At 34.0% G+C, this 22826-nt stretch overlaps 2 protein-coding genes across 2 annotated transcripts; one reads left to right on the top strand and one right to left on the bottom strand.

The window, feature by feature from the left end:
• Positions 1–743: 743 nt before the first annotated feature.
• On the top strand, positions 744–6320 carry LOC149792112 (uncharacterized). The gene is made up of 4 exons (XM_089969337.1): positions 744–799; positions 1988–2073; positions 3662–3838; positions 5599–6320. The coding sequence occupies exons 1-4, from the start codon at positions 786–788 to the stop codon at positions 5841–5843; spliced, it is 522 nt and encodes a 173-aa protein (XP_089825463.1). The 5' UTR covers positions 744–785; the 3' UTR covers positions 5844–6320.
• A 4397-nt stretch (positions 6321–10717) lies between these two features.
• On the bottom strand, positions 10718–20150 carry LOC149792113 (NKG2-D type II integral membrane protein-like). Its single transcript, XM_089969338.1, has 5 exons — positions 20122–20150; positions 16239–16360; positions 15222–15269; positions 13384–13560; positions 10718–12444 (listed from the first exon to the last, which is right to left on the bottom strand). Exons 2-5 carry the CDS (start codon positions 16351–16353, stop codon positions 12206–12208), a joined length of 579 nt encoding a protein of 192 aa, XP_089825464.1. The 5' UTR covers positions 16354–16360; positions 20122–20150; the 3' UTR covers positions 10718–12205.
• Positions 20151–22826: the final 2676 nt, after the last annotated feature.

A 22826-nucleotide genomic window follows, 5' to 3' on the forward strand; every position in this document is an offset into this window, starting at 1 on the left:
AAGACGAATAATTTTGTTTGAACGGCACGTTGGATAGATAGCACAGTACTGAAGGGAGAATTATGCACTGTATTTATTTGAACCAGCTTTGTGGTACTGAGGTCATGCTAGAATTTGAAGGAAAGAATGATTCAACGGAAGTAAGGAAAGTCTATCTTAAGTAATGCGTTTAATATTATAGTACGCGACTTCTCAATTTTTCCACAAAATGTCTGAAAGAAAAAGAGACTTCTATCGAAGTATAGACTAGTTCATGGCGTGCCCTCGTGTTTAAACCAGACAGCTTAGCTTCATGTCCTCATGTCTCCTCATTGCCGTTCCGCATTTAGAAAAAAAAATCGATTGTTGTCATAACGAGTATACTTCAAAGGAAAACAAGTACATCTTGCCACAAGGGCATACATTTTTTATTTATTTAAAATGTCTTTGTGACCCAGTGGATGCCGTTCAAGCAATAAACCGTCAAGGTGGTCCCGTATGCATTCGAATGTGTTTCCAGCAATATCAGTTTTTCTTAGGTATGTTGATTAGTAAAAGAAGAGGAAAAATATCAAGGGACCCTCAATATTTGATGCTAGTGGTGTCATATATTACAGACAGTGATAGCATTTTTGGTAGTTGACAGATTCCTTCTACGACTGATTCTTTATAACACTGTAGTCAACGTGAAAATGAAACCATAAGGCAGTTTAATATTCATAGACAGTCATGTGACTTTTATGCCTGTATAAGGAAATCATTCGATATTGAAGTCATAATTGAGATTTAGTAGAGGACTCCTGCGCATGTTGGCAAACAAGTAAGTAATGTTGTTCACATCTTTAAAATTTAAGAAATACAAAAGAAAAAGGAAAGAAAAGATAGAACTAATGAGAGATTTGATTATCTTTACATTCAAAAACGTATTTACTTTAATATTGATACAAGTAAAATAGACGTATGTTGCCACTAATTAATCTAAACCAAGTTTGTTTGATAAATACAATCCGTAATAAAAAGACAAATCCATTTTATTCTTACAGTGTTGTATAATATGTAAACGCGTAATCAAATATGAAGAGTTATAACTGAGGTAAGACATACAAGGGTTTATGAGTTACTAGGGATAAAACATTCTCTATTTGTATGCAAAGTTAAATCTCAGAAACATGCAGTTCATTCGCCAAAATCTTATGGGGATATGGTACTGTGAAAGGTGCTTGATGCTATCAATTCATAAATGTATACTATATCCATAACCACATACGGACGTTATAATATTTTAGTATTTTCTTGGTTTATTCACCATTAATTTGAATATACGATGCAAGAAGGAAATATATTTGATCTGGAAGATGCAGCCAATGGAAATTGATGCATCCTATTAACTCATGAGTCAAAAGTTTTGTGATACCATATTTATTGTGTTCAAATTGAATTGTTCAACATTTTCTGAAGGTGAAAAGAACTCAAATACTGAAAAATATAGTAAAACCATTAAGATAAAGAAAGTGGGGAATTTTTGTGCAATAAATTTCAAATGAGGGCATATGTGTTGCGAAAGCCGATAGGTTTTGCTTGTTTTTCGATCAACCACCGAGATTCCATTTCGTTTACTAAAGAACATAGATCGATTCATCTTTACATATTATTTCATTTAATATAATTATAATATTAACTTTTACCTTGTGTAAGGATGTTTCATTTGGAAAAACAGCCATCTTCATTTAATGTAATCATACTATTAATTTTTACCGTTTATAATGATAATTCTTTACGACAAAAAATATCTATCTTCATTTCAAAAATAGCCATCAAAAATAGCCATCTTCATTTTGCTAAATGATGTTTAATGTGCGAAATTAAAATACTAGAATTATATTTTTTTGCAATCGTTGGCGAATGGTTATGAACAATTCTAATAATAAAAGAATAAAGAGGGTTAGTTCTGATTATCTCTGTCTTGATAAATGCTTTTCCAAAACAATTTGTTTTTTGTGTCTTCTAGGTTAATCATGAAACAGGTACAGGTTGGGTTTCTATGCCTGTCGCTTCTGGCTCTGGCTGACGGAAGACTAGTACGACCTCCAACAAGTAAGATTCTTACATGTACTGCAAAAAGTCCCATAGTCTGAACAAGTATAATAGGGAGCAGTTATACCAAGCAAATGCGAAGTATTCGAGTAGAACACAATTTAGAATCACGGAAGATAGTTCAAACATTAAACTGAATCATGCGAACAAAATAAATTCATATTTGAATCTATTAGTGTACGTATGTATGTACATATCAACATGTATGTATGTATGCATCCCCATTGATAACTGGCAATTAAAACAAATCATACAAATCTAAGTGCTAGAATCCAAACAATTAATCTTCAGGCAACTTTAATTTCCAGCTAATGAGACTCTATATTCTTACCCTTTCATGCTCTTAGTTACAGTTTTATTAAAACTACGTATCTAATGACCCACCTACCTAGATGCATGTATACCTCAGACTTTGTTACTTACCTCACATGTCAATGTACACAAATCATAATTCTTTATATATTCCGTTACGGAATTTCAATATATTTGTGTGCGTTATTTTGCTTCCAAATAATTTGGTGGTGAGCTATTCCATGCATCTGTATCGTCTCCAGGCAGGATAAAAAATAATTTCTTATGTTAGTTGACAGGTTTGTAAGATATATCTTTGAAGACCAGTCTTTTAAATCTCACTCGATATTTTGTCTTCATTCCAGTGATTTGGTTGGTTTTACATGTTTGACTAACTTCAATTTCTTATACACTTTTACTGACATCTTGAAAGTTTCATTGGTTTGGTTTGCAACGTTTGTGAAATAATTTTAATTGACTCCATTTGTGAAATTAAACATATTAATTGACTCATCTAAGTCTTTGAACTAAATCAATATGTAAGAGTTTGAATTTGTATTCTTTATGTTTTTTTGCAACAAGTTTGATACTGTTGCTTGGTTAAATCAGTCTATATAATGTTTGACTTGTATTTAGATACATGATTGATACTGTTGCTTGGGTAAATCAGTCATAAATAATGTTTGACTTGTACTTAGATACATGTTTGATACTGTTGCTTGGGTAAATCAGTCTATATAATTTTTAAGCTGTATTTCGATACATGCTTTGTACAGTTGGTTGGTTGAATCAGTCGGATATAATGTTGGACTTGTATTTCGATAATCGCTTGGTACAGTTGGTTGGTTGAATCAGTCGGATATAATGTTGGACTTTTATTTCGATATATGCTTCATACCATCGTCTGTCTCATTCAGCTGAAATGAACTTTTAAGTTCCCATTTGGGAACGCATTTTCACTAGTTTTGTACATTCACTATGAGATGCTTTGTGTTAACTAGGCTAATGCGCTAAAATTAATCCAGCGTAGTGTTCGACATGGTAAACCGTCTGAAACAGCAGCCAGTGTTCTTGGAATTCTGAAAGTACATAAACTTGATGACAATATAGCTCTTGATTCAAATCGATATCCTAAAAAACATACTTTTTCTAATTCACCAATCGACAGTTATAATTCTATTATCATACTTGTGTATTGTTTCTGTGTGTGTGTGTGATGCCCTTAAAGCAAAATATCAACCCCAATGGACTCCATTTATAATTCTATCTTTACATTCTCATGCGTTTTTCTTTGTAGCATGTCCTGCGCAATACATACCCTCCCCCCTGAGCACGTCAACTTGTATCCGCTTTGTTAACGAAACGAACTCTTTCACCGCTGCTAGGGCAGCATGTCAGGCGGATGGAGGAGATCTCATAAGACTTGATCCTAGAAATTTTGTCCAGATTCGACAACTCGCTGATGTGAACAAAGGTTATCGCTTTCTCTCTCTCTCTCTCTCTCTCTCTCTCTCTCTCTGCAAAATGTCAACTGTTTATTGGACTGACACACTTTGTAGATTTATTTACTGCCTTCACAGAAAATGTAGTTTTGATTTAAATTCCTTTAAACCACACAGGTAATTAATTGAAACTTCGAGTGTGTGTGTGAAACTATTAACTTATACATTATTGAAATGTATAGTAGCTCTTATAGTATGTATATTAAATACTACATAGGTATTTAAAGAAAATAATAAGTCGTGATTTGTCCTATTCAATAAGAGAACACGCGGTACTAATTCAGTTCCCATAGTAAACCTATGCAAACACCAAGATATTAAAAATTCAATAACTTTAAGTTTCCGAGTGCTCATGATCAAACCTATGTTTCTTGGTATAGATGAAACCTGAATGACAACTTCTCTGTAGAGAAGCGTGTGCTTACAATTCAGCAATGAGTGCTCCAAGTTCAAGATTGTTAATTGCCTGAAATTCCATCAGTAAAAGAATATATCTACTTTTCAATTGTACTAGGAAAAGCTCTCAAAATATTCTTTTTACAACAAAATAACATTTATTATCAACCAATCCTGGACAGCCAAACCCGTATATACTCTATTTTGTGTTCGCCCATTTCCATGGGCTGGTTCCCATTTTTCTGTTCAGTTTGTACTGTATATCCAAGAAGTATACACTAAACGTAATTATGTACACACATATAATTTTCCTTTTGAACGTGAGCAACAACGTTTGCTGATGCAAAATTTCAGTAATTGATACGTAATTACATGCCATTTCAAGTTATGAGGCATTCATATATTCAGTTCAATACTATAAATACAGAATCGACATGATAATGGTATGAGATACATAAAGCTCGCTTACCATTGCTCAAGCATGTATGTTTGAATTTGTAGAGACACGAACACTGCTGTGCGGCTGATAGAAATTATAGGTAGAGACACGAACAATGTTGTGGGGCTGATCGAAAGTATAGATAGAGACACGAACACTGCTGTGGGGCTGATAGAAATTATAGATAGAGACACGAACACTGCTGTGGGGCTGATAGAAATTATAGAGACACAAACACTGCTGTGGGGCTGATAGAAATTATAGACAGAGACACGAAAACTGCTATGGGGCTGATAGCAATTATGGTAGAGACACGAACACTGCTGTGGGGCTGATAGTTGATTAAGTGTAGACTATAGTTTTTTCAGTTGATATGCTGCCCTTAAAACTCAGTGTTGTAGATAGTTGACAGTGTATAAATAATACAGACATAAAATGAACCCAGAAACTAAGATACCTAAACACAACCCGCTAAAGTTTCAGCTAGAACAGGATACATGGACATGATACCGTTTGAGCTCTTCTGCTTTTAGGACAACGAATGTGTATATAACTGAACATGCATTATTGATAAATATATTCGCAATAATCAAACCAATTCCAAGTTTTAACGTAACATTATGTCGGAAACAAAGACATCACTTTTAGCAAGATAGGTAAACTTTGTAACTTTATTACATCACGGATATAAAGGAGGTTTTTCCAATCTAAATATAACGAAGTCGCTCCTAAAATGCTCTGCATGGCGATTTTGCCAATGTCATTACTTTTAGAAGCTAAAGTTAAAAAATGTAGAGCCTGCATTATACTTATAGTTTACAGTAAATTGGTTTTGAAAATGGCTCTGTATATTTAAGTAGATCTATACTGACACAACTTAAACTCTTGCATGTACAGGTACTGGTCCTTGTGATTTCTGGGTGGGAGCCGAGGAAAAAAGCACTGATGGAGTTTGGTCATATTTAAATGGCGATGCGTTATCAGCTAGCTCCTTTTTCAATCCAATGACTAACCCTGTCGGCGGTGGTGCAAATGCATGTGGTCAGTTGGCTTCAAATGACGGATTCTACCTAAACGATGGCGGAGCAGGTTGCGTCGGTCCGAAGTGTTCAATTTGCCAGGCAAACAGAGGCATATTTTAAAGATTATGATTTGAAGAGTGAAAGAACCAATGTAATGCAATGAGAAAATTATATATATATACATACATACATACATACATACATACATACATACAGCCGTACTTAATCTATGCAATTCACTTGTACATCTAGCAAGAGAAAGACATTGTTGATGTGTACATCAGTTGCTAGTTCTGATGTCAACCCTCTTTAGTAACAAACTTATTTAACACATCTAAGCGAGGCAGCTTTTCGACAATTCTTTTAAATAGGCAGACACTCGTGAGAGCAAAATTCCAATAGAATATATATTGGTAACGGCGCAAATACAAACTAGTTTGGAAAAATATAGATTAACTTATCAATCCCTTCGTAAACTGAAGAGTGAAGAGGGAACTTTGGTAAATCAAAATTAAGCACAAATAAAACAAAATCTGGAATACTATTGTTAATCTAAGACATTACTCTGCTTTAATAAAAGTACTATCCATCGTAAAACTCTGTCTGTCTGTCTGTCTCTGTCTCTCTCTCTCTCTCTCATCCTTTGCTCGGTTTGACTTAAATTTTACTATGATTCATACGTCCATAGACAACCTGCTATCACACAAGCGCAAATCCTCTACTACGCTTTTCTTTTCATAGAGTTTCACCTGTATCTTGCTACGATGGTCCAGAGAGAGAGAGAGAGAGAGATAAAGACAGCCTTTGTACATTTTCATATTTCATTTATACTTTTTCAGAACATTATAATAGCTTTAAGAAACGTTAACAACAACAACAACAATGATATACCACGGATGAATACAATTTTCATTAAAAGGAAATGAGGCTTGCCGATTTTACTTTTAAAGAAAACTTTATACATCGAGTAGTAAACCATTAATACAGCGTACATACTATACATATATTGTATTTATGTCACACACAAATGCATACATTTGCCCTTTGAACAGAGTTAAGATTTCTTACAGGCAGCTGTGTATTGACCGAATGAATGCACTCCTTACATCCCTGAGTGTGACCGCTACAACATGCATGCTTTTTGTGGCTATTACAATCACCTTTGCATATTGATAAGTTGACTGTTTTCTTTTTTAGTTTCTATTTTTCTTCACATTGAATAAATCAATATAAGACACACTTATGTATTAAACATGAAAGATGGTTTTAATGATGAAAGTAGAGCACGGCGAACTAACAAGAGGTAATATATATATATATATATATATATATATATATATATATATATATATATATATACAGTTGATCTAAGTCATTATTCTGCTTTAGTAAGAGTACCACCGACCACAAACTCAATCTCTCTCTCTCTCTCTCTCATCATTTGGTCTGTTTGACTTAACGTGAACCAACATTCATTAAGTCCAGAGTCATCGTGAGATAACACAAACGAAAATCGTCTACGATCGTCATTTCATCGTCAGCCCTAAACTTGTTACTATGGTCCAGAGAAGAGAGAGAGAGAGAGAGAGAGAGAGACCTTTGGACATTTTCATATTTAAATTTACCGTATAATGTCGACATGATTTGCAACTTTGTATCATTGATAAACACTTTAGATACATCCCAAGGAAAAGTGCACACATACCGTTACGATGAACCATATTCTTGTAGGTTACTTGGTATAGTATCTATTTCAAGGTTTTAATCCAGCCCAGATTCCTTTTCTATCTCACTCTACATCTCTGCGTAGTTTGTCCGTTATGCATGAGTGGGGAAGGGGAACATAAAGCATATTAATTGTGATGAAAGTGTGTATAATATTAAATTCATTTCGAAAACGAGGATTAATAAATAGTTGTATCGCTATTTTCATACGTCACTAAGGATTAATGTGTGGAAATTGATCATTGATCTAGAATCAACTGCAGACAGTCGCGAGAATGTTTATATCTGCGTATTATTGCGCCATGGGCGGATCACAATTTAATATACCAATGATATTAGTATATCAAATTGCTTTATACCAACACTTTAAAAGCCATGTTTTTTAATATATATATATATATATATATATATATATATATATATATATATATATAGTAGCATATGCATTTGCTATATCGATGCGAGGCAGTTTTTCAGCCATAACTTTAAAAGTATGTTATTAAACTGGCAAAAACTCATGAGAGCAAAATTCTGATATAATATATACTGATAATGTCACAAATACAAAACAACTTGGAATTATAAATAAACTAATCAGATTCTTAGCCAATTGAAGAGTAAACTTTGGATACAAAATTAAACATAATTAATGCAAACTCTGGTCTCTTATTGTTAAGAATACATCTATGTAATAAAATAAAAGTCCCCATTTATTTATGTAGACGTGATATTCCGTACTGTGGAGTGCAAAAACCTCCTGTAAATGTTGTAACTGTGTCCCTTATGTGTGGATATGTTGAACTGTGTGATGACTTTTTATCGGTCTAAAGCTCTTTTCCATATCAGCACTGTCAGCGTTCCTGTGTACGTACGTCTCGTTTTAAAATTTGTTTCTTGACACGTGAATATACAGATAATGATGGATGTCCTGTTAGCTCGATCATAATAATAATAATAATAATACTAATAATAACGATAATGATAGCTAGTATATACAATGAAAATCAAAGTAAATGGGGGTTTTGGATAGAATTTAAGAAATACTGTATATTCTTGATTATAAAAATACTGATGGAGGTCCTGTTAGCTCGATCATAATCCCTAAAGACAGCGAAAATCATTCTTAAAGAGGTTTTATTTTACAACTGTAAACGTTTGAAACATAGTACTTCTAAAACATATTTGACACGATGTCGAACAGTTTATGTAATTATCCTTATATCAATCAATTGGGGCAGCATATGAAATAGGCAAAGAGTCTTGCTATGGATGACACAAGTATGACAGAAAACTATTGCCATACATAGAGCCGTATCTTTTATATGTAATTCACTTGGATATCTAGCAAGAGAAAGACATTGTTGATGTGCCCATATATAAACAAATGCGCTAGGCTGAAAGCAAACAACTCAGATCTCTATGATTTCACGTTTGCTATTTCCTTATCCGTCTTCTTAAATGATCTTAACGTAAGTTTGTAGTTTATTTATTTATTTTTGTTTTCATGTGAGCTATTCCTTTGTCTGGGATTTAGGACTTAGTCTCATTCACATTTACATAGGGGTATCAGGTTCTACGGTAATAGTAGTAGTTGTTCGAGTATATGTTATTTATAAATATGAAAAGTGACATATTTTCGATGCAAGTCCAGTTGTTACTCGTACCTTATGGGTCAGTCTTTTTCGTCATAATACAACCCTGGACACTAGGAACGCTGGTCTAAACTACGGAATAAATATTCCGTAGTTTAGACCAGCGTTCCTTTAAGCACAACATAGTCTTCAAACACGTTTGCAGTTACACATACCAATCTATCATGATTGTGTTTTTAAAGTATGCCAGATACTCTTTACCGTTGTAACCTTTTTTTCCTTGACAACTCAGAAACGTATCAAATTAGTATAGCGTGGTTTTTCGTGTGTCCCATTTATAAAACCAACACCAATGACAGATTTTCAGGGTCGAATCCAGCAGTACCTTTTCTTGAGGGTTGGGGGGGGGGGGAAGTAGACGAAACCATCGGCGGGGACCACGGGGGCCATGCCCCCATATTTTTAACAGTCTCCCAGGCACACATCGAGCTACACTGTAATATTGAATAAATAGGCAACTATGTTTATGAACATGATGTGTTTTATTGTATAGTTTGCTTAATTGGATGATGATAAATGTTCCTAATAATATAATATGCAGTATACAATATTTGTTTGTTCAATTATTTCTTGGTTAGTTGTGTGATATCTTGTTTATTGTTTGTTATGTTGCGGGCTTCGACTAATTTTGTTCAAGTCTGTTGGTCGTTAAGATATACCATCGGCAAATTAGTCTCTCGTAGAGATGTCGCATAAGTAAATTTGTCGTTCGACAGGACCTTGCGTTGGCTAACTGTCCTCTCTGTGAAATGTCAGTAAACATGTTTTTGAAGACCCAACACTCTGTAGATAGAGGGATAGAGAAAAGAGAAAGGACAGAGAAGAAAACTTATCTTCGTGAGTATGTGAGTTACGAAACTTGAAAACCAAATATGAATAACTTCACTAGGTGACTGCGATTTTGTTGCTGTGAAAACACCATTCTTGACAGAGAAGAAAGCTGTGATGAAAATGAAATATTGACAAAGGTATAAATTAATAAATCTGCCATGGATATAATAAGATTTAAACGTACGTACATTTTAAAACATGTTTCAGAAAAGCGAACGAAACATGCATATATATCGCAACCAACATTGTAAAATTGTGGCATTCTTGTATTTCGCTCTTCAAATTAACTTACACCCAGTTTGTCAACATTGATAATCGTACATAATTTAGCCTTGAAAAAGTAAATAATCAGCCATCAATAAAATCACAGAAATCGATTTAAAATTACATAGTATAGAGAGAACACATACGGAAGACATTGCTATCAAAGCACGCACTTTTTGTGCCAAACTTACAATTAGAGATAAGCATAACCAGGCTTTCGATTCTGTTTGTTTTGAGATTCAAATTTAGTTGGGGTTTATATTGGTTCTTATCAAAATAAAATTCAAATATTAAATGAATTTAAAAACAATATTTAATGGAAAATATATGACATCATATTTTTGTAATATTTCTGTTTAATTTCTTAACCTAACAAGAAATGTTGTGTCTCTGAAAGCAAGCCAGGGCTGAAAATCAGATCACGCCCGTAAAGGGCACAAGGCATACAGAGGACAAATCTCACATATTGTACAATAAATTAGTACTGGGCTCCAAGTGGTAAAATTACAACAATAGTCGTACTTCTTCATGGTTTATTTATTTGTATTCAGTATGTTTCAATGTTATGCAAGTCAGTGTCAATGAAATATGCAGTATCCAAAAAATATACAATATTATTCTATACCATTCCATGAATTACTGGAATTTCCAATATAAATAATGTTGATTTTACATTAGAAGAAATTACACGCTAGTATCTCACTGCGGTCATTATACGCTGATAACAATGTGACAAGGAGGGTTCTTTTTATCCGCCATTTTAATATATGCTTGGTCAAGCGGAAAGTATGGCCAGGGATCATGTGGAAGTCGGTCATTATATCTTTTTGCGTCTAGTGCGTCGTATAGGACTGAAATATTTTACCGGCCCTCTTCCGATGTCGTGTGCCACGGCGGTAATCTCGTGTAGTGTTTCCCTCTCTTAAGAATGTTCTTTTCAGGGATAAATATAGTCTTGCCATGTGAGTTCCATTTAAGTACTGTTTTCGGTAGTCTCACCGGTGCAATTCTCAACACATGTCAATTTTACGTACATGTCTTCTTTTTGATAATTGTAGAGGTACATTCATGTTGGCATCTATCTCTTATTTATTGGTTGCTTTTGTGTTTTTGAATGTGTTCTTATCTTTCTAAGGCAATTACTCTAAAAATAACACATGCAAGATATCATATTCTAATCGAACAAGTCACATATTTCATCTTTACTTCAGTTTGCTACATTGAATTAGGAAGAATTATGTTATTTCTAATATTTTATGTGCGAATATATACATGACAAGAAAACATCGCCACTCGCTTTTCACCCATGCAATGAAATATAATCATTATTCACTTAATGCCAGCAAAAATGTCATGTGCACAATGAAAATATATGTTTTAATCATCTCTAACATGTGTCATCAGTTCTTGTGAGGTCACAAAGTACCTGTGAAAGCAGACGTACATACACAAAAACGCAGACGATATGGATATGGAAAGATCATTAGACTGTCAAGTCATCATACAGTTCAACATACCCAAACAAAGCTGAGACAAATACTCTATTATACAGTTTTTTTCTTTCTAGTCCGTTGTACAGAATGACCATACTTGTTAACGTGTGGACACAACTCATGTCAACGTAATTTACACTGTTACTTGAAACTTGCTTGACGCCCAACGTGGTATTGATCATACTGAGCTCCCATGAGTTGACATGAAGAGTCTTTCTTGTCGGGAGTTTTCGTTCTAAAGCAGGATATTTGTTTTATTTTACCAGAATATACTTTATTTTTCAATTGATATCATGGAAATTAGTAGTTTTTTTTAAGGACCAGAACAAGGAACAAAAGAAATTTATCTAAAAATATCTTAGTCACTCCCCTTTCAAAAATTCAAATGATCAGTAGTTTATTGATCTTAATTCCTAGGTTTACCGTGGATTTTTGGCATGTGTGTGTGTGTGTGTGTGTTGTATCCATCAAGTTAATCGATCTGTAATATCCCTCCGACTCTTAGTGGACAGCATGATTAAAAAGTCTTATCCTTAGCACAAATGTAACAATTCGAGTTGGTGCAAGTTTCTCCGTACAGGTAGAAGCTCCTGGTGTGATCCAGGACACCACACTCACCAGCAGCATTGTCATCAAAGTCTCCAGCAGTCTCAAAAAAGAGGCCACTCACAGTTGAGATCGAGTTGCCGTTTAAATCTGACCAAACACCGCTAGCCGCCTCTTTTGCTCCGATCCAGAAATCACAGGGACCAGCACCTGCAAGACGTTCAAGTATTTCTCAGTATTAATCTGATTCAATATATTGAACTATCTTCAACTCTTCGGTAAACTGAACCATGATACAGTATAAAAATTAAATTTACAAATGAATGCCAGTAACTAATGTGCAATGATGCAAAGTTGTCACGAAATTCAGATTTGAAATATCTCAAAAATCTGTCTGGTAAGACTAGTAGATTAAAAGCTTAATTACGTTTTAGAGAGATCTATACTGCATTCTAATGTAAGCTTGAGAGATCTATACTGCATTCTAATGTAAGCTTGAGAGATCTATACTGCATTCTAATGTAAGCTTGAGAGATCTGTAATGCGTTCTGATCTAAGCTTGAGAGATATAAAATGCATTCTAATGCAAGCTTGAGAGATCTATACTGCATTCTAATGTAAGTTTGAGAGATCTATAATTACGTACATCCACAAGACTAGTGCAAAATGGTCCAATCGTATCAAAGATTCATGACTCGTGTATTTATAGAATGCTCCATGACATCAGTGATCATGGAATTATATCTTCAAGAATAATATGTTATATTTACTCTTTTCACACACGCTTACAAAACATTTAAGAAAGAAGTATAGGTTTCATGGTTTTATTTTTTGTATATATTCCTGACAGAATTAAAGACGAAATATATTTACGGTATCAATCCAACATCTTAGCATGGCAGCAAAATTCCACCGGGCTCTTCTGCATGCGTAAAGAAAGGACCACACTACGTTCAATAATTTACAATGTCATTGTTCAGCAAGACCAAACAATTTCAATTAATTACGTATTTGAGTTCAAATGTTTATCATCTGAAATGATCGTATGGCTAGTTTTTAAATATGCCATTCCAGTTGTAAAATTTTGTTCCAATTTGACATAGATAGATAGATAGATAGATAGATAGATAGATAGATAGAACGTAAAACCTTTATTTGCGTCGGCGAGTGCTCGAACTATGTCAAAATTTACTAGATCAGGTTTCAGTAGGTCTCCGCCGTCGTTCTGACATGCCGTTCGTGCATCTGCGAACGATTGTCCAGTAGTAAAGAAGCGGATGCACGTATTTGAGTTCGGCGAAGTGGCTATGTAGTTGGTAGGACATTCTATGAGGAAAACAGGTTGCAGATAAAAAATATATATATATATATATATATATATATATATATATATATATATATATATATATATATATATATATATATATATATATATATATATATATATATGTGTGTGTGTGTGTGTGTGTGTGTGTGTGTGTGTGTGTGTTGTAAAACAACACTGATCCTGATCGATCGGGACATTGATTTCCTCCGAATATTCGTTTAAAAGAATGGCTCTGCTTCTTTTTCTGTTTGCAGTTTTAGCACATGTACTACATAATGGGGCGGTGAGCATCGCAAGTACGAAAGTGAGGGAGGTAAAGTGGTCTTGACCACTGTTATATGCATTTTTGTGTCATCAATGACAATCCAGTTAGTTAAAGACATTATCTTAGTTTATATTACACTAATTACTTTGCATAATATGATACTGTGGCCATTGACTTTTCTGTGCCAGGTAAGGCTTTGCAAGTATCATCTGCATAAGTTTTGATACATGTTTGTGTAAATATACTCGAGTGATTGCTAAAAACAGGTCTGTTTACGCTCGTCAGAAGAAGCGTCTTTTTTTTCCTCTGAATATCAATAGAATTCCCTCTGAATATCAATAGACTACCCTCTGAATATCAATAGCTCTGAATATCAATAGACTACTATTGACAAATCCTTGGAAATTGTTTTGTATATGGAGCAGAACTTCACTAAGCACAACGAACACAACATTAAGAAAAGACTGAAAGACTGACAGGTGGATAAGACCGATATAAAAATAACATAAACTCCGCCACACATCTGGGCGCATAAGAATGTAAAATGTAAAACAAATGACTCGCAAAAGCTTTGCGTAAAGCCACGGGATGGTAATTCAAATCAAAGCGAAATTGGCATCTTACAATAAGTTACGATACCTTATATATGTTCAATTAGCGATATATTAGATTGGTATTTGCTTTGATTCGATATTTCTTTAAATAAAATACAATTTAAAATAGTTTCAGCAAACGTTATGCCAAGCTGTATATTGTTTTATTCGCAGCAACAGGTCCAAATCACGAAATAACATCTTCCTTTCTTGCTAGAAGTACTACGGTAAATAACCAAAATCATTTTGTCATTTCGATACGCAATCCATGGTTTCTATCTTATGAGTACTGTTTTATTTACCGTATCATCCCTATATCGTAAGTTTAATATAATTAGATAAAAATGCGTGTAATTATACGTAATGACGTCAGCAAAGGAAATTCATAATGACAGATGTATCTGAATCTATTTGAAGTAATTTTTCTACAATGACTCGATGTTTGGTAAAATAAAATCACAAATTTTCGACATGCGATTAGCAGTCATATGTTGGGCTCATTTGAACTGTCATTTATGAAACTTGAAACGATATCAGTCTTTTGCTTGTCATGAATCGCAACAGATAGAAAGTATTCGACTTCTCAATTACATTTGAAATTAGCAATCATGTAAGATTTTCCGTATAGCATATAAACTAACCGTGATTTTGTATTGATATATTCTTTCACACGCGTCTCACGGACGAAATAGAGACAGGATGACAGTAAAAAAAAGAGAACTGGAAAAAAAAACATTGATGAAAAACAAAAAGAAACGCAATAAAAAGTACAAAAGAAAAAAAAATGAGTTAGAAAACTTACTAAGTTTCCTGGAGAGAGCAGCTAAGAAAATTAGAAGGATGATGAGACCTGAAATTAAAGTAGGACAATTATACATGTAGGTATACTCTAAATAGTCCTTCAGCCAACCCAGTAGATTGAATTCAAGAAGTGCAAAGTGTGACAAACTAACCATGGGGCACTGAATTCAAACCAATGGGAAAATAAACAAGAAACTTGGAATGGAATAAAATTATTACTTGTACCAGTTTGAAAGAGCGAGATTTAAAAAGAATGCACTTATCCATCGACAGAGGTATTGATTTTGAGTCCTGTATTACCGTGCAGTATGTAAACTCACACGTACAAGGGCACCCATTCATTCTTATGTATGTATGTATGTATGTATGTATGTGTATGTAGGTAGGTAGGTAGGTAGGTGCGTGCGTGCGTACGTGCGTGCATGCATGTAGGTAGGTAGGTATGTGTGTATGTATGCGTACACACATTTTCTACTCATACGTACGTACGTATGTATGTATGTATGTATGTATGTGTGCGTGTGTGTATGTATGTATGTATGTTTTTTATTCTTATGGATCTAAGTCTGAAATAAAGTTATTATTCAATTGAATTCAATGGGTTCTTATCATATGTATTTGCATGCTTATAGAATTCATATTTCAAATAAAACTTCGTTCTTTTCTTCTTCTTGTTATTATTATTGTTAATTTCTGCGGTAGGTACGAACTTTGATAAAATAACTATATGGACAGGTAGGTAAATATGGTTAAATTAAAGGGGTGAGTAAGCAGGTAGGTATGTTTGGAAACGTGTAAACGCATACTAGCACGGACGTACAGCTGTCATTGAGGGTTAGACATATTTTTCATCTACTAACATTTGATTTCTAAGAGTCATTGTAAGTTTCATGTATTCAGAAATACAGAGCGACATACATACATACATGCATGCATACAGACAGACAGAAGTAAAATGGGGATGGAGAGGGAGCTGAATACGATATTGGATTTTAGTCTTACGTGGTAGAAAACATACCAAAAATGCCACTAAATCCTCCAAAACCTCCACCAAAACCTCCTTGTTGTGATAATAATCCACCTGCCAGTGCAGACAGAGTCAGGCATAGAAACGCAATTTGTACTAGTTTCATTATAAACCTAGCAGAAAAAAAAGAAATAAAAGATGTTGGAAACACGTATTGGACTGACGGTACTAATTATATTAAAATTCAGAACCAGTGTAGACATTTATTTGAGAAAGTGACATATGGGATTATAAGGTATGAAAGGTCACGATTGACTGATGATGAGAAGTGACCATTACATAAGAAATATTTTTAATAAGCTGTAACTATTTGTAATTAAAATGAGGTGGTGAAATTTTTTCTCAAGAAATGTCAGGTTTTTACTAGCTTGTTTTTGGAACTACTATAATAACACCAGCTGTTCATTCGGTAAAGGTGATGTAAGATTCAAACACATGCTGCTTTCAAACAGTGCAACTTCTTAGCACATATTTATCTATCGAGGATGGTTATATGCTGTTCGACATTGATTTTGTATCTATCGATAATGGTTCTACGCTGTGAGACATAGATTTGGTTTGTTTATGTTAGAAATTGAAAAATAATGAATTTTCAAAAATTAGGTTTCTTTCATTGGTATATTGAAGAAAAGTAATTAGTACCATGAGTACAGTAGGAAATAGGTTTCTTATTATGCAATCATGTTAAACACCAGTCTTAAAGTGGAAAAAAGTATAGCGTGGGATATTCAGGGTTGATAACCCATAACTGGCTGACAATTAGAAAACGAAACACCATTCAGTAAAAGTCACCCTGACAAAACGAATGCCATTTTAATTGAAATTGAAATGAGAGAAGAAAATATTCATTTCTTACACTGTCTTGATGACTTGGTTTATGTAATGTAAATATCTACCTGTTGTTTAGCTACGGAATAATTGATACACGTTACAAGCACATATAAGTTTCAATAATGCTTCAGCTCAGACCTGTGCATAAATGACGACGTATGGTGTGACATATAAGATATTAAAGATCTTGACAAATTGGGTTAGTTCATCATGAGCTATTTTAAAATTTTCCTTATCAAAATGATTGTATAACGACTAGCTCTTATATCCAACCGAAACAAAAAATCAATTACGCTTCTAATCACATTTTATACTGTTGTTAGTTTTTGCATTAATGTAGTGCATGTGACAATGTATTTTTACATTTGCAACATTACAACATTGTGGCTATTTTTCTATTTGTTATTGTTGTTGTTTCTTGTTTCTGTTTTTCGTGTTGTTGTCTTTTTGTGTTGAAGTCTTATATGCTTTAATCGCCTATTCTATTTCCATGGCATAAATATTATATGCCAGTCGTAAATAAGGTTCTGTTTTTCTCACAAATGTCAGTATAGTGTGCAAATAACCGAATAAGTCTTTGCTATTTCACTTTAGTTCCATTCTACTTGTTCGTTTTAGGCTCAGCCGTTCCTTTCTGTGATTCATTGTCTACTACAGTATTCACACACCTTTGCCTTTACCTAGTACCGATATAAACAAGAAAGACGTCAGCAATATACATAATGCACAGAACTTAGTTATTACATTAATACATTTTTAATTTCTTACCTGATTGTCTCCAGGTATTCCAAAAAACATGTCTTTACTATGTCAAATACTGTCTCATTTGTGTCGTATCATTGTTATGCCAAATACTTTCACAGATCTTTCAGGTGGCCTATTGGTTAGAGCGTCCGCCTCTGATGCGAGAGGTTGTGGGTTCGATCCCCAGGCCGAGTCATAAAAAATACTTATAAAAGTGTTACTAACAGCCGCACCGCTTGGCGCTCAGCATTCAGAGATTAGTGTTAGGACTGGTCGGCCTGGTGTCAGGATAATTTAACTGGGTGGGACATCATGCTACATGTCTACGGCATGATGCCCCAGTGCTAGACATCACTAAAAACTGCAACACTTTATTTCGAGTACTAAATTATAAATACATTTTATTTTAAGACAATGAACATTCAGTGATATAACGTTTCACCTTAATTGGAAATTATTATCATATAGATAAGATGCATACATTAGCATAATCTAAAATGACGGATGCTGGCAAGAAAAAAATACTGCCGTATTCTGTAATTTGGTATGTCATCATTTATGAATTCGATACAAAAATAAACTAATCTTATTTATAAATATAACAATTAAAAGATAACAAGACCATAAGAAAGTATTTTAGAAAACTTATTTACTTTCTGTCTTCTGTACAATATAAAAGGAAGTAATCAATTATTGGCGTAAATTATAGACGTTTTCAATTTGTTTTGTGGATTTAACGCTATATTTCAGCACATGATAGTCTATACATGGCTGCCAGTATATTTATTGAATGAAGAACCCAGAAAAAGTCATTAAAGAACCAACGAACCACCGGAAAATACTGTATTACCTTCTCACATACCCACGATGAACGAAATTAAGCTCGAGCCCACGCGGACACAGGTGAGAGACCTGTGATCTGAACAGGCGAGCGTTCTAGAATACTCGACCAACCAACCAGGACCCCACTATTGTTGTAGGATTAAGGTTAGGACCCCATTATTGTAATAGTAGTTGTTGTTGTTCTAGGGTTTAACGCCATTTTTCAGCACAAGATAGGCTATACATGGCGGCCAGTATAACTGGTGGAGGAAGAACCCTGAAAAACCAAGGGAAGAACCACCGACCCCACGAGAAGCTACTGGCAGGCTTTCCCGCGTACCCACGCTAGCCGAGCCTTGGACTCGAACCCACGCAGACAGAGGTGAGATGACAGTGATCCGGAACGGTGAGCGCTTTAGATCACTGGGCCACTCGGGACCCCTTATTGTAATAAGTATTACAATCTTGCAATTATTGATATAATATTCTTTTAGTAAAAAAATATAGTATTATACTTATATCATATGGTGATAAGTAATATAACATTTCAGTAAGTAATACAGTATCGTGATAATTAATACAATATGACGGCAATTAATATCATATGGTAGTATGTAATATATTATCATAGCTAGTTTTACAATTTTATAGTAATATAATATTATATTGAAATAGTTCTCGAATAAAACACATATAACAGTCATCAAGAGTTCGCATTCATTTTAATCATTGTATTACAAATGTCAGTTACGTTATTATTGTTTGGTACAAGCTGTATCAATTCAAAATAAATGATAGCATGATTTTAAAACAAATGCTAAAATTAAAATGCCATCCTATCAATTTAAACTCAGTCTTTAATGCAATTAAACATTTGTTAGCTCTATTTTTCCATCTAGCGCCAATCGAAGAACTTTAGCCGCCATAATTTGTTGCATTAACAATATATTTGTTTTTCTTGGGGTTTTTTTATTTAGTTTTAACGATCTCAGAATAGTAAATGGGAATTGTAATCCATTATTCATTATTAACCTTGGTATTTATAATTTTGTCTCATTTTTATTTGTCACGGTTAAGCTATAAATTCAAGCATACATTTTTTATTTTTTATTATTAAGGCATAATATAAATTCTAGCCTACATTTTTATTATTAAGTCAATTTAAAATTCTAGCATGCATTTTTTTTATTATTAAGAGATAATATAAATTCTAGCCTGCATTTTTTATTATTAGGGCATAATATAAATTCTAGCATGTATTTTGAACATATCGAAAACTCATACCAAGCTGTGAGAATCTACGTTATTTATATGGTTTACTTTAACCCATGTCATCGTAAACTTGCTTCATTAAAAATGTGTTAATGAATATAGTTTGTATGTTTGTTACAAGATGATCAATTTGTAACTATTCATTTGTTTCATTTTATGTTCATGTTGCATTTCAAAAATTTAAAAGAAGGAAAAAATTACTTACTTATTTTTGACACGATTGGCAGGAGTCCTTCCACATAATCGAAGTGCTACATCACTTTCGAATGACTTCCTTATATAGGCATCAAATTCACGTGACTGTTGACGCCTGCTGAATTGTCCTATAGTTCAATCTTCACGTTGACTACAGTAGCACTGAGAATACTTAGTAGAAGGCCCATAAATAGATGTAAAATAATGTCATGATCTTTTTTGTAGTAGAACCATTACAGTGAAATATTAAGGCCTACTTGAGTGTTGTCTTTGTGTTTTGTGTTTTCAAACAAGTGAAGTAAGGTAAGAAACAAGCACGCACATACGAATGCATACAACGGAAGGTCAGAAGGAACGAATATTTCCAATTTCTGTAAACAGGAAATGTCGATAGTTTGGTACTAAGCCATCACTTTTTTTAAACAACAAAGTTCAGTAAATTCATCATGTTGACATTTAATAGCTTGGAAGGGACCTAATGTGAAATAAACATTCTCATAGGAGTGATAAAGCTGTTAAAAAAAATACAATCATTGCAAGACGTACTTGCTTACCTATGATGTTTTCTCTCTGCGACATTAGAAAATCTAGATTTTATACGGTCAAATGTGCTACAGATTCACAGATACAAAGATTATATTTCGTCATTCAGGGACATAGACTCTATCTCGTCCCTCTGGTACAAAGATTCCATCTCGTCCCTCAAGGAAAAAGACTATCTCGTCCCTCGGACAAAGTCTCCATCTCGTCAATCAGGGATAAAGACTATTTCCCTTAAATATAAGAAAAGACAACTAGCCCATTTTGGTAATTGCAAGTATACCTTTTTATAAATACGTTGAAGCGGAATGTAAATTTGCAAATGTCCTTTAAAATTTAATGTTTGGGGATTTTGTTTGACGTCTTATGGTATTAATATAGCCTGATGACCATGGTATTAATGCCCAAAAGCAGGAACACGTGTAAATATGGAGATCATTCCAACCTCGGTATTATGTTATCGACGCAGATTTTTACACCAAATCCCATCCAGTAACGCAGTCATATCTGTATGCATATTCACACAATTGAATCAATAAAGCCTGGATAGGCCATAAATACACATGTATTCCTTTCCTCTACTTTCCCTGCTAAAGAAATCTCGTTTTTTTCTATCTTTGTCTATCATGACATTTGTTTTTACCTAATGAATTCTCTCATATATTAAAGTAATTCTCTCCAAGCATTGCAATAGCAGGACTTGAAACCCATCCAGCTAATATGGCTTTTGTTGTTGTTGTTGTCGTGGGGCTTAACGCCATTTTTCAGCACACGATAGGCTATACATGGCGGCCAGTATTAATGGTGGAGGAAGAACCCGGGAAAACCCCGGAAAGAACCACCGACCCTCGAGAAGCTACTGGCAAGCTTTCTCACATACCCACATTGGCTGAATCTTAGACTCGAACCGCCGCAGACAGAGGTGAGATGGCAGTGATCCGTAACGAAGAGCGCTTTAGATCACTCGGCCACTCGGGGCCCCGCTAATATGGCAATAAACTGTGTTGAACACAGAAAAAGAGTCTTTTTTATCAATGAATATATTCCTAGGCGTGTTACGCGCTTTATCCGTGTGACGCCGTTACATATATTAGATTTAATTTATATTTGATCCGTAACGAAGAGCGCTTTAGACCACTCGGCCACTCGGGGCCCCGCTAATATGGCAATAAACTGTGTTGAACACAGAAAAAGAGTCTTTTTTATCAATGAATATATTCCTAGGCGTGTTACGCGCTTTATCCGTGTGACGCCGTTACATATATTAGATTTAATTTATATTTGATTTAATTTGTGTTTGATTTGATTTGATTGTTTATTGGGTTTTGAATCTTTTTATTTTCTTTACATTTCAATGTAATGTAATTTTGTTTACTAGAAATTTGGTATTTTCCAGAAAATTCGGTTTGACCTGAGTTTTAACTTAGAACCTAATAATATAAACACTTGTTTCTATTTTTGACATAGTTCCTGGCCTTGATTGAGGGTCAAGTAAACAACTTTTTCTAGCATTAAAATGATTGGTTCCTATCAAGGACATGCAGGAGCTATCTGACTTTTACATGTAAATATGATCACGTCATCCTCTATTTCGCAATATATTTCGCAATTAGGCATTTCTGAAATTGCGAAATACTTAGTATTAAAAGTGATGTTTAGAGAGAGAGAGAGAGAGAGAGATCTCGGAGTCCAGGGCTTTTAAACACTTGATGTCAAATTGTTTTCTGTTGTGACCAGAAATGAACGTTTGAGTTTTTAGTTAATTTTTCTCCATATTATTTGGACTCCAAAAGATTAATTAGTTTCTCTGGAAATATTATTGTTTTCATACAGAATTCTTGAACAAGGACATTTATTGAAAATTCTGTTTGGATTTCGAAGGCTGGAGGATAAATTATTGTGTTTGTATAAGGAACTGTTGACGTCAACACAGTACAGGCTACATCATATGTCATCGCCTTCCATCTTGGATTCTGCGTCAGGACTCAAACTTGAAATCACTATAACATTTCAATATTTGGACTGCAAAAACTTTATTCGTGGATTATTCTTTTATTAATTTTGGATTTGATTCTGGAAACCGTAAGTTCTCATAATTTGTTATTTATTTTCACAGTATTATTCCAGGTAAATAAATTGTTATATTATTAAAAGCTTGTTGTTCTCACTCTTTCT

This window comes from Sinohyriopsis cumingii, chromosome 9 (genome assembly GCF_028554795.1).
Source record: "Sinohyriopsis cumingii isolate HCF-2022 chromosome 9, ASM2855479v2, whole genome shotgun sequence".
Lineage (NCBI taxonomy): Eukaryota > Metazoa > Mollusca > Bivalvia > Unionida > Unionidae > Sinohyriopsis > Sinohyriopsis cumingii.

Bases quoted from the DNA above. Each gene is read 5' to 3' on its own strand.
- LOC149792112 (XM_089969337.1), top strand. The intron at 2,074-3,661 runs GTAAGATTCTTA...TTTTCTTTGTAG, and splicing joins ACTAGTACGACCTCCAACAA to CATGTCCTGCGCAATACATA. The intron at 3,839-5,598 runs GTTATCGCTTTC...TTGCATGTACAG, and splicing joins ACTCGCTGATGTGAACAAAG to GTACTGGTCCTTGTGATTTC.
- LOC149792113 (XM_089969338.1), bottom strand. From the start codon at position 16,353: ATGAAACTAGTACAAATTGCGTTTCTATGCCTGACTCTGTCTGCACTG. The intron at 15,270-16,238 runs GTATGTTTTCTA...CTTTAATTTCAG, and splicing joins AGGATTTAGTGGCATTTTTG to GTCTCATCATCCTTCTAATT. The intron at 13,561-15,221 runs GTAAGTTTTCTA...TTTTCCTCATAG, and splicing joins TGCTCTCTCCAGGAAACTTA to AATGTCCTACCAACTACATA.